Genomic DNA, 10,839 nt, shown 5'->3' with positions numbered 1-10,839 from the left:
ACGCGAGCCCGGGCGGCACAATCCGAGCCGCACGACTCCCCAGAGCCCGAGCCGCCGCTTCCCGGCCGCGACCGGGCCACTTCCGGGCGCTCACTAGTGACGTTCCGCCTCCTCTGCGTCTGCGCGGCTCCGCCTCCCCGCGGCCATTGCCAGGGCGACGGCGCGTCGCAGGCGGCCGGCAGACATCCGGGCCGTTTCCCCGCGGCTCCGCCCCGCCCGCGGGGAAACGGTCGCGTAGCGATGACGTCGCGGGGGCCTGGCCGGGCGTCGGGGACTCAGGAGATGGAGGAAAAGGAGATATTACGGCGGCAGATCCGCCTCCTGCAGGGTAGGTCCTACCGGGGCCGGGACGCGAGTCCCCTTCTTCCCGCCTCACCTCGCGGCGGGTCCCCAGCCCCCCTTGTCGGAGGGGTCGCTCTCCGCCCGCGGGTTCCGAGTGTCGGCTGGGGTGGGGGACCGTAGGGTCTGTGAGGACTTGCGGGCCGGCCGGGGCGCGGGTCAGGCCCCTGCTCCAGCTGCCGAGGGAGTGGGCCGGCCCTGCGGCGGCCGCGGAGGCGGGGGCGGGGCCGTCGCTTAGTAACCCGCGGGAGGCGGCGGCCCACCCGGCCCCCGAGCTGCTGGCTTCCCCGGCGCCCACCCTCTCTCCCCGCGCCCCGCTGCGGGGCTGGGACCGGTTCCTGGCTCACTGCGGCAGAGCAGGCTCGGGGCGCACGCAGGTTCCTTCCTTGACGCCCATTTTTATTTGTTTGATTGTTTTTTAGAGACAGAGGCGTGCTCTGTCGCCCAGGCTGGAGTGCAGTGGCGCGATCTCGGCTCACTCTAACCTCCGCCTCCCGGTTCAAGCGATTCTCCTGCCTCAGCCTCCCCAGTACCTGGGGCTACAGGCATGCGCCGCCACGCCCGGCTAATTTTTGTATTTTTAATAGAGACAGGGTTTCACCATATCGGCCAGGCTGGTCTCTAACGCCTGACCTCAGGTGATCCACTCGCCTCGGCCTCCCAGAGTGTTGGGATTACAGGCGTGAGCCACCGCGCCTGGCCTGGACTCCCGGTTTTGATGCCCCCTTTCTCCGGACGGTCACATTCCTCTTGCTATTCCAGGCGCAGACTCAACAGGCTTCAGCTTCCACACTTAAATATTTTAAAACCCAAATTGGTCTTTCCAAACTTAAACGAAATAAAACAAACAACAAAAAATTCATGTGCAGACGCAGTGGCCCACGCCTGTAATCCCAGCACTTTGAGAGGCCGTGGCAGGAGGATGGCTTGAGCCCAGGAGTTTGAGACCTTCCTGGGCAACCTGGCGAGACCCTGTCTCTACAGAGAAATGTTAAAAAATGAGATGGGCTTGGTGGCTCGCGCCTGTCGTAGGCTGAGGTGGAAGGTTCGCTTGTGCCCAGGAGGTCCTGGCTGCAGTGAGCTGTGTTTGGGCCTCTGCTCTTTAGCCTGGGCAACAGCAAAATCCGTCTCAAAAGCCGAAATCAACCAACCAAACAAAAACTAATAAAAAGAAAATGAAAATGAAAAATTCTTTTTGCTTTTACTCTTGCAAAGGAAGGACTTAAGGATTGGGAAAGTGTGTATGGAGGAGAGGCCAGGTGGGCCGCCTCCCACTTGGGGCCACTTCTCAGGCTCACATTTCATCTGCCCTTGGGTGTCACCAGGTCTGGACATGGCTTTCTGTGCTCCTGGGGGCAGGGGCTGTGGCAGGGGATGCTGACGTGGGAGTCTGGCTGTTGCTGGTTTGCTGGGTGAGTCGGAGCACCCTGGCTGCTGCTGCCCTTGCCTGTGTTCCTGGCCCTTCTACTATCCAGGGACTTAATTGTGGTTGTATCAGTTCATTGCAGTAGGACTCCAGCCCATTGCTCTCTCCTCTTCTGCAGGGAAGACCGTGACATCTGATAGGGCAGTGGTCTACGCTTCTTGTACTCTTGTTTTCTTTTTTTGAGTTGCAGTCTCGCTGTGTCACCCAGGCTGGAGTACAGTGGCATGATCTCGGCTCACTGCAATCCCTGCCCCCTGGGTTCAAGCAGTTCTCTGCCTCAACCTCCCGAGTAGCTGGGATTACAGGCGCACCCTATCATGCCCAGCTAATTTTTGTATTTTTAGTAGAGACAGAGTTTCACCATCTTGGCCAGGCTGGTCTTGAACTCCTGATCTCGTGATCTGCCCGCCTCGGCCTCCCAAAGTGCTGGGATTACAGGCATGAGCCACTGTGCCTGGTAGAATTCTTGTTTCCTTTTGTCAGGCATGGGGTCCTCAGTTCTGTTACACTCAGTGGAGTACCCCCTTTCCATCTGTGGGCAAGCCAGAGGGCCTGTGCCGTCAACTTGTCTCCTCTGATCCAAATAATACAGAGGGGATCGCTGCTGTTCTCTTCATACTGAGTGATACTTCTCATCAAAGGATTGTGGACCCAGTAGACTAGCAAATAGGGGTTGTTGTACCACATAGTTCATTTTTGTGTTAAGCAGGCAAAACTAGGATTGAAGTGGAGCTGATGGAGAAAAGACTCATGGAAGCGACAAGCCCATGTGATGTGGGCTGAGTTGTCAGTGAGTCCCAGGCGCTGGGGGCTGTCCCTCCTGAAACTGGCAGGGGCTCAGACGTGAGATGGGGTCTGGGGGTATCTTGCCACTGATGCCCTTCGGGTGTGGTCATGATTGTTGTGTTACCCTCTGGCCAGCTGAGCCTATGGTTCTGTCTTCTCAGGTCTGATCGATGACTACAAAACCCTCCATGGCAATGCCCCAGCCCCAGGCACGCCAGCAGCTTCCCAATGGCAGCCACCCACTTACCACAGTGGCAGGGCCTTCAGTGCCCGCTACCCTCGTCCAAGCCGGAGGGGCTACTCCTCACACCATGGCACTTCCTGGCGCAAGAAATACTCCCTTGTGAATCGGCCTCTGGGACTCTCAGACCCACCTGGCGACCATGCTGTGCAGCCATTGCACGGGGCTAGGGGTGGCCAGGCCCCTGACCCACAGCAGCATGTCCTTGAGAGACAGGTCCGGCTCAGTCAAGGTCAGAACATGGTCATCAAAATTAAACCTCCATCAAAGTCTGGCTCTGCCAAGGCCTCAGGGGCCCAGCGGGGCTCTTTGGAAGAATATGAGGACACCTCCTGGAGTGACCAAAGGCCCCAGGAAGGTGAAGGTGAGCCCCCTGGGGGACAGCTGCAGCCCTCAAGACCAGCAAGAGCCAGGGGCACCTGCAGTGTGGAAGATCCTCTTCTGGTCTGCCAGAAGGAGCCTGGTAAGCCCAGGGTGGTGAAGTCTGTGGGCAACGTAGGCGACAGCCCCCTGGAGCCCCGCCGGACTGCCAGTGAGAGTGTGATTGCTGTCAAGGCCAGCTTCCCATCCTCTACTCTGCCCCCACGCACTGGCATGGCCCTCGGCCGGAAGGTGGGTTCTCATTCTGTGGCCAGCCGTGCTACACAGCTCCTCGGGGACGGGAGAGTAGATGCTGGCCCTGCAGATCAGCCAGTTCCATCTGGCTCAGTGGTGGGTCCAGCCAGGCTGGCCTCGGGACCCAGGCAGGCCCGGGAGGCCTCGCCGCTTGTGTCCTGTCGAACTAACAAGTTCCGGAAAAACAACTACAAATGGGTGGCTGCCTCCGCGAAGAGTCCTCGGGCCGCTCGGAGGGTGCTCAGTCCCAGAGTGGCTGCAGAGAACGTGTGCAAGGCTGCAGCCGGTGTGGCAGGCAAGTTGGAGAAGCCACAGCTCAGAGCTGACCCAGAGCTCAAGCCCAGGAAGGCAGCTACATCCTCCCAGCCAGGGTCTGCCCCCAGCAAGTACAAGTGGAAGGCATCGAGCCCTTCTGCCTCCTCCTCTTCCTCCTTCCGTTGGCAGTCGGAGGCTAGCAGCAAGGAACGTGCCTCCCAGCTCTCCCCGGTCCTGTCTAGGTCCCCATCAGGGGACGGACCAGCAGTAGGACCCAGTGGCTTGAAGCCCCTCTCTGGGGAGACCTCACCCTCAGCTTACAAAGTGAAGAGCCGCACCAAGATCGTCCGGAGGCGGGGCAGTACCAGGTGGGCATCTCCGTCGGCTGCGGTGGAGTGTGAGGGGCTGTGAGGAGGGTTTGCTGGGCATCTCCGTCAGCTGTGGTGGAGTGGGAGGGGCTGTGAGGAGGGTTTGTTGGCACTCCAGGTGCATCCGCTGAGCTTGGAGCTTCGCCTGCAGTGAGATTCACGTTTCCAGCAAGGAATGAGGCAGGGAGTGCTAGTGTCTAGCAGAGCCTGTGGGTCAGGCTCAGGGTGGTTCGGGGGCTTGTCTAGGGCCCAGCACAGACTGGGGAGGGCAGGTGCCCCTCCCTCATGGTGCTGGCAAGCCTGTCCTTTCTCCTGCCGGTGAGATGAGAAGGTTACTGGGGGGCAGCTTCTGTTCCAGTTGCCCAGGGTTCACAGATGGAAGGCTTTGTGCCAGGCCAGGTGCAGGGGGAACAGCCCCCAGGGACCAGACCAGGGTCCATGTGTCCCCAGGAGGTGAGACAGTGAGAGCAGTGTGTCTGCCCCTGGCCTGGAGCTGCCGGCCACAGGTCTGTGCTGGGAGGTAGACTGGGGCTCTGGGTCCTGCCAGGGGTGCCTGATTTTTCCTGCATGCCCTGAGTCTAGGGCTTGGGCTCCAGGAGGCCTGGCGTTTGCTGGTCCCCAGGCTGAGGGCTGCTCCTGCTGGGCTGAGTGGGCGGGAGCTGGGGGGTACTGGTAGGCAGCAGCCTCCTTGGGCGTTCCTGGCTTGGGCTCTGTGGCCTCCGTCGCAGAGTGCGGAGGCCACAGTTGCTCTTTGGCTCCAGGGTGGGCAGATCGGTGTTAGGTCCCAGCCCCCTTGGCCAAGCAGCTGGGCAGTCACTCGCTTGCTTGACACGCATCTCTCCTGGCCTTCCACCCTTGCGGACTTGGGATGAAACTCAGGTGGTGTCATGGCACAGTGCTGGGTCTGGGCTCAGGGACTCCCATCAGGTTGGCAGCTGAGGTGGTGGCTGCACCTGCTGGGCAGAGGGCAGAGGTCCTGCCTTCATCGTCAGGCATGGTGGCGCCCCGTCTCGAAGGCACCTCCTTGCTGTGAACCCCTGCTGTCTGGCCTAGGTTGCTGGCTCGTGTAGCTCATTCTCTCTGGCCCTGGTCCCTTAGACAGGCACTGTCTTGAGGCTCACAGGCCCCCGGATCCTGCTCCTGGCAGCTCTGCTGTAAACCATGCTGGTGGCTCTCTCTGTCCGGGAATGTGGAGAGGGAGTGTAGAGAAGCTGCCCCCTTACCGAGGGGGCTTGGAAGGCCATATGGAGCTGGCGGCCGCTCCCTTTGCCCCACACAGGGGCTCTGGCCTGGGCCGATGGGGAGGAGGTGGCACGTAGGCGGGGATGGAGCACTGAGGTCCCTCTTCTCTCCGTGGCAGCCTGTCCTAGCTCAGGAGTCATCTGGGCTTGTGGGTTCAAGCCCACCACCTCAGCCTGGCTGTGGAGGGTGGACTGAGCTGCTGTTGGGGGAGGCCTGGCCCTGACCATGGGGGCTGCTCCCATGCCTCTTGAGCCCTGGCGAGGAAGGGTGAGTGGGCAGAGCCCCCAGGGCCTATTGAGAGCTGCCTGCATTTTGTTTCCACAGCCTTCCTGGAGACAAGAAAAGCAGCCCGTCACTTGCCACCACTGCCAAGAGCCACCTCAGCCTCCGGCGGAGACAGGCCCTCCGGGGGAAGAGCAGCCCCGTCCTGAAGAAGACCCCCAACAAGGGCCTGGTACAGGTCACCACACACCGGCTGTGCCGCCTGCCCCTGAGCCGGGCCCACCTCCCCACCAAGGAAGGTACGTTGGGAGCAGCGGCCCTGGGTGCTGGGGCTGGGCACGCCTGCGCTGGATGCTGGGGCTGGGCACGCCTGCGCTGGGTGCTGGGGCTGGGCACGCCTGCGCTGGGTGCTGGGGCTGGGCACGCCTGCGCTGGATGCTGGGGCTGGGCATGCCTGCACTGGCTCTGCCGGCCTGTTGGGAGCCATGGGCACCTTCCCTGTCTCGTGCTGTTAGAGGCTCTGGTCAGGAGGGCACTGCCTGGCAGGCAGTGGGTGGTGGGCTGGTGGGTAGAGGAGAGGGCCTGGGTGCTGTGCCCTGTGGTCCGGTTGTGGGACATGCTGCTGGACAGGTGCTGTGGCCTTTTCCGTGTGTCCCTTGGTGTGTACTCAGCTCTGTCCCTCCTGAGGGAGGAGAGGGTGGCTGCTGAGCCCTGAGAGGGGGGTGAAGCCCTTGCTTGTGCTGTCCTGGGCACCCCCAGGCCTCTGGCTCCTCCAGGGCCCTTCTGTGCTCTTTTGGCTGGGGCTGCAGATCCACCTGCCCTGCCCTTTCTCAGTGTCATGTGGTGCTGTTGTTTTTGTTGTCTTGAGACAGAATCTTGCTCTCACCAGGCTTAGCTCACTGCAACCTCCAGCCCTTGGGTTCAAATCATTCTGCCTTAGCTTCCCGAGTAGCTGGGACTATAGGTGCGCACCACCACGCCCGGATAATTTTTGTATTTTTTGTAGCTACAGGGTTTCACCATGTTGGCCAAGTGGGTGTTGATCTTTTAACCTCATAATCTGCCCGCCTTGGCCTCCCAAAGTGCTGGGATTACAGGTGTGAGCCACAGTGCCTGGCTCATGTGAGTTTTTTGAGTGGCCTAACGGAGCCGGTCTGGTCTCCTGCTGTATCGCTGGGAGTGTGCCTGGTCCCGTCTGGAGAGAACTGGCCTGAACCCCTGCAGTGGCCTGGGAAGGCCCTGGCCTGCAGGTTGGGGGGCATAGCCCTTTTGAGGTTGACCCTACCTGCCCTGTGGTGATGGTGCCAGGACACACTGGGGGTGCGGCCTCCAGGCGGGCACGGGCTTGGAGGGTCTGGAGCCCTTGGGTGTGGCACCCCCCCAGACACTGGTAGGGGGGTCAACGTGGAGCCACGTGCACCTGGTCCTGTGCAGCTCTGTGGTTCCCCTGGGCACGTTAGGGCAGTGGCTTCCCACGTTCGTATTTGTGACGTCTGGGGAAGGTGGGGCGTTGGGTATTGAGCAGGCTCGGACCTGGGCATGCTGACTGGGAACTGCTGCTCAGAAATCCAGCCAAGGCTGGGCGTGGTTGCTCATGCCTGTAATCCCAGCTCTTTGGGGGACCAAAGAGGGAGGATCACTTGAGGCCAGGAGTTCAAGATCAGCCTGGCCAATGTGACAAAATCCTGTCTCTGGCTGGGCGTGCTGGCTCATGCCTATAATCCCAGGCCTTTGGGAGGCCGAGGCAGGCGGATCATGAGGTCAAAAATTGAGACCAGCCTGACCAACATGGTGAAACCCTGTCTCTACTATAAATACAAAAATTAGCTGGGTGTGGTGGTGGGTGCCTGTAGTCCCAGCTACTTGGGAGGCTGAGGCAGGAGAATCACTTGAACCCGGGAGGCAGAGGTTGCAGTGAGCCGAGATCGCACCACTGCACTCTAGCCTGGGTGACAGAATGAGACTCTGTCTTAAAAAAAAAAAAGAAACCTAGCCAAGGGTACTATCATCTAGGCAGGCTTCAGAAGGCTTGGGAAGGAGTGGGGTCCGGGCAGAGCCAAGAGCTGTGTGGGGGCTGCCATGGGAGGGCAGGGTGTGGGGTCCCAGAGGGAGGGCTGAACGGGGTGGTGCAGCCAGGGGCTGCTACACAGGAGGAAGTGAGGCGGGGGGGTGCTGGTTGGCTGCCCCCATTAGGTGACGCCTGCTGCATGCCAGGACACATGTGAATTTCATCCTGGTGATAGGGAGCAAGCAGAGACCCACGGGGTCCTGGGCGGCCACAGTGAGGAGGCCAGAAGGGGCTTAAAGTGGTCTGGAAGTGGACAGTGGGCGGTACCCCCGTCACTTGGGGAGGCGGGGTTGAGGAGGCCACCGGCTCTGGGAGGCCGGTAGGGGCTGCTGAGCCTAGGAGGCTGAGCTTGCAGATGGTGTGGTGGTTGAGGTGATAGGCTCCCCACTGGGTGCAGGGTCAGCCCTACTCACCTGGCCTGTTCCCTCTTCAGGCCTTTAGTAGAGGGGGGCATAGGCAGGGGACGGTAGAGGCTGCTTCCTGCTGGCAGGGCCTTGCCTGGCGCCCGCTGGATGCCTGCAGGGAGGAGTGTGGGCTTGGGAGGCCACCAGCTTCACCAGCTGAGCGTTGCCCAGTGTATAGCTGAGCGTTTGCTGCAGCCCTGCCTCATTGGGGGAGGGCGTAATTGATCTCATCGTTATTTTTTTTTAATTTAATGTTTTTAGAAACAGGGCCTTCTCTCCCAGGCTGGAGTGCAGTGGTACAATCACGGCTCACTGCAGATGCCCTGGCCATGCCTTACCCTCCTAGGCTCAAGTGATCCTGCTGAGTAGCTGGAACTACAGGTGTATGTCACTGTGCCTGGCTAATTTTTAATTTTTTGTAAGGACAGGGTCTTGCTATGTTACAACACATAGTCCTCTGCTGGGCAACGTAGTAAGACCCTGTCTTGAACTCCTGGGCTCAAGTGATCCTTCTGCCTTAGTCTCTTAGAGTGCTGGGATTACAGGTGTGAGCCACTGGGCCCAGCCACACTCGCAAAGACCAACATGAAGCTTTGCGCGGCGACAGCATTGTAGCCTATGAGGTTTATCTGAGGCGTGATTATTGCTAATTGAAAACCTTTCCCAATACCCTCCCATTATGACTTGAAATATAGTCGGCACTGGCAATTTTTGCCAGTCTCTATGGAGACTGAATTTAAAAAAAAAAAAAAAAGGAAAAAATAAAAAGACCAACATGAGGTTGGGCGTGGTGGCGCACGCCTGTAATCCCAGCACATGGGGAGGCCAAGGTGGGTGGATCATGTGAGGTCAGGAGTTTAAGACCAGCCTTGGCGACATGGAGAAACCCCGTCTCTACTAAAAATACAAAAATTAGCCAGGTGTACTGGCGAGCGCCTGTAATCCTGGAACTTGGGAGGTTGAGGCAGGGGAATTGCATGAACCCAGGAGGCAGAGGTTTCAGTGAGCCGAGATGGCACCATTGCACTTCAGCCTGGGTGACAGAGTAAGATTCTGTCTCAAAGAAAAAAGACCAGCATGATGGCTGCATGGAGTGAGAGGAGAGGGTCCTGTGTGAGGAAGGGCTGGGGAGGCGTCTCACTCACTTGACCACCACTGGCCCATCTGGCAAGCACGGTTGAGCCACTGTGCCTGGCAGCCTGCTGGCTCCTGGGGATACTGCGGTGAAGGTAAAGAGAAGATGAGGCTGGAGACACTTTCCAGTGGTGGAGACAGCCACCAGAATGCTTGTACATTGGCCAGAAAGGTGCTTCTAGGTGGAAAATGCCTTCTGAGGAACAGTCAGGGGCATAGCATTGGGCAAGCTGCAGACAGGTGCACTCTGGATGGGAGGGCCTCTCTGAGGAGGTGACCTGAGCAGAGAGGAGGGAACAGGGCTCAGCTCTGCAGGCTGAGGTGGAGGTGGGAACGAGCTTACTGTGTTCCAGGAGCACAGGGAGGCTGTGGGGCCAGTTCACTGTCCAGGAGTGTGGCTTGGAGGGGTTGGAGCCAGCGGGGCAGAGGACCAGGGCCCAGGAAAGGGTCTTGTAGGCCACAGGAGGGAAAGGGGGTTGGTTCTGGCTACTTGGGAATCCGGGGAGGTAGAGGGGAGGACCCTGGCAGGGGAGGACCTAGAGCCCCAGGGTGTCTGGCCTGAGTGGGCAGTGAGTCAGGAGGGCCTGTGTGTAAGGCTGTGGACACCAGGCCGAGGAGCAGAGCCTGCAAGCACTCAAGTGGGCAGGGAGCACGTGGAGGTGAGAGGCCAAGCCTGGCCACTCAGGTAGCTGGCTGCAGGGGAGATGGGCATGGCCAGGGTGTCTGCTGAGGAGATGGGAGGCTGAGGCCCGGGAAGTGGGTGCGTGGGTCCCACAGGTACCCTCCTGCAAGGCCCACCATCTCCCTCCCTGCCCGCCTAAGAACTGAGGTCTGCCTGTCCCGAGCCCTGGCCAGGTGGGCTCCTGGGTAGGGCCCAGCTTTGTTTCGTTTAATGCTGCAGTGTCTGGAGAGCCAGTGAGCTCTTCCCGGACCCTCCCTCAGCCCTCCTGGGTGGCCAAGGCCTCCATCAGCTGGGGCATTGCTGGATGCTGCTGTTGTGTGGGCTGTGGATGGGGCCGGCAGGTGGGGCTGCTCCTTCATTTGGCTGCTTGGAGTTTTCTCTTTCCCCGTTTTCTGCCCAGCAAAAGCTCAGTTCCAGCTCCACCTTTCCTCTTAAGGAGATGGCAGTGTCCCAGTGTCCAGTGGGGACCTCCCTGTGGGCTCTTGCACTAGGGACAGGGGCTTCTGGAAGCTGCCAGGCAGCCCTGCTGTGCTGCCCAGTGGCCAGCAGAGGGCGCGCTTGCCCCTCCTATCCTCTCTATCCGCCCTTTTTTGGTAATTGATCGCCTAATTTCCTCTTTATGTGAAAGAAAGCAGATATCAAGTAATTTGCAGCAATAACCTGCTAATGCTGGGCCAGTACCGAAACTCCCCTGTTCATTTCAAGTGGCAGATAAAACGCTAATACATAATTATCCTTGCAAATTGGATTATTTTAAATAACCAAAAGGCTACGGCCAGGAGAAAGCGATCCCATCTCCCCTGAGTTACTATTGCAGCATAATTGCCGCGTTCAATCAATTTCCCTGGCATTAGAAATTCCATCACAATCAACATTAAGCTTTATTCATTGTGATGGCTAAGAGCCGGGCCATTTCTCCTCTTTTTCTTAACTGGCAAAATTAATCAGGGAAAAGATTTTAAACATTTACCCGTGCGAAAGAGGTCAGCCCTGCCGCTATATTGCTCAGCAGATAAGGGGGCTAATAAAAAGAAAATTGAATTACTAATGATCACCA

General features: G+C 59.1%; 1 protein-coding gene and 1 non-coding gene across 4 annotated transcripts in view; both read left to right on the top strand.

Moving 5' to 3' along the window:
- The first annotated feature begins 221 nt into the window (after nt 1-221).
- ZC3H3 (zinc finger CCCH-type containing 3) overlaps nt 222-10,839 on the top strand; it is a 97,891-nt gene continuing 87,273 nt past the window's right edge. For all 3 annotated transcript variants that reach the window (XR_005197265.1, XM_017511523.2, XM_017511522.2), the window contains exons 1-3: nt 222-328; nt 2,713-4,030; nt 5,597-5,793. Coding sequence is in view for 2 of the 3 variants with exons in the window: in XM_017511523.2 (XP_017367012.1) it covers nt 241-328; nt 2,713-4,030; nt 5,597-5,793 (1,603 nt within the window). In the remaining variant the exon portion in view is untranslated. The remainder of the gene's footprint in view (nt 329-2,712; nt 4,031-5,596; nt 5,794-10,839) is intronic.
- Nucleotides 8,556-8,696, top strand: LOC119468581. Its single transcript, XR_005197279.1, has one exon. It is a non-coding gene; the product is annotated as a U4 spliceosomal RNA (small nuclear RNA).

Source organism: Cebus imitator, unplaced genomic scaffold (genome assembly GCF_001604975.1).
Source record: "Cebus imitator isolate Cc_AM_T3 unplaced genomic scaffold, Cebus_imitator-1.0 Scaffold449, whole genome shotgun sequence".
NCBI lineage: Eukaryota > Metazoa > Chordata > Mammalia > Primates > Cebidae > Cebus > Cebus imitator.
The sequence above is the reverse complement of the archived record's forward strand: the minus strand, read 5'-3'. Positions and strand labels throughout refer to the sequence as shown.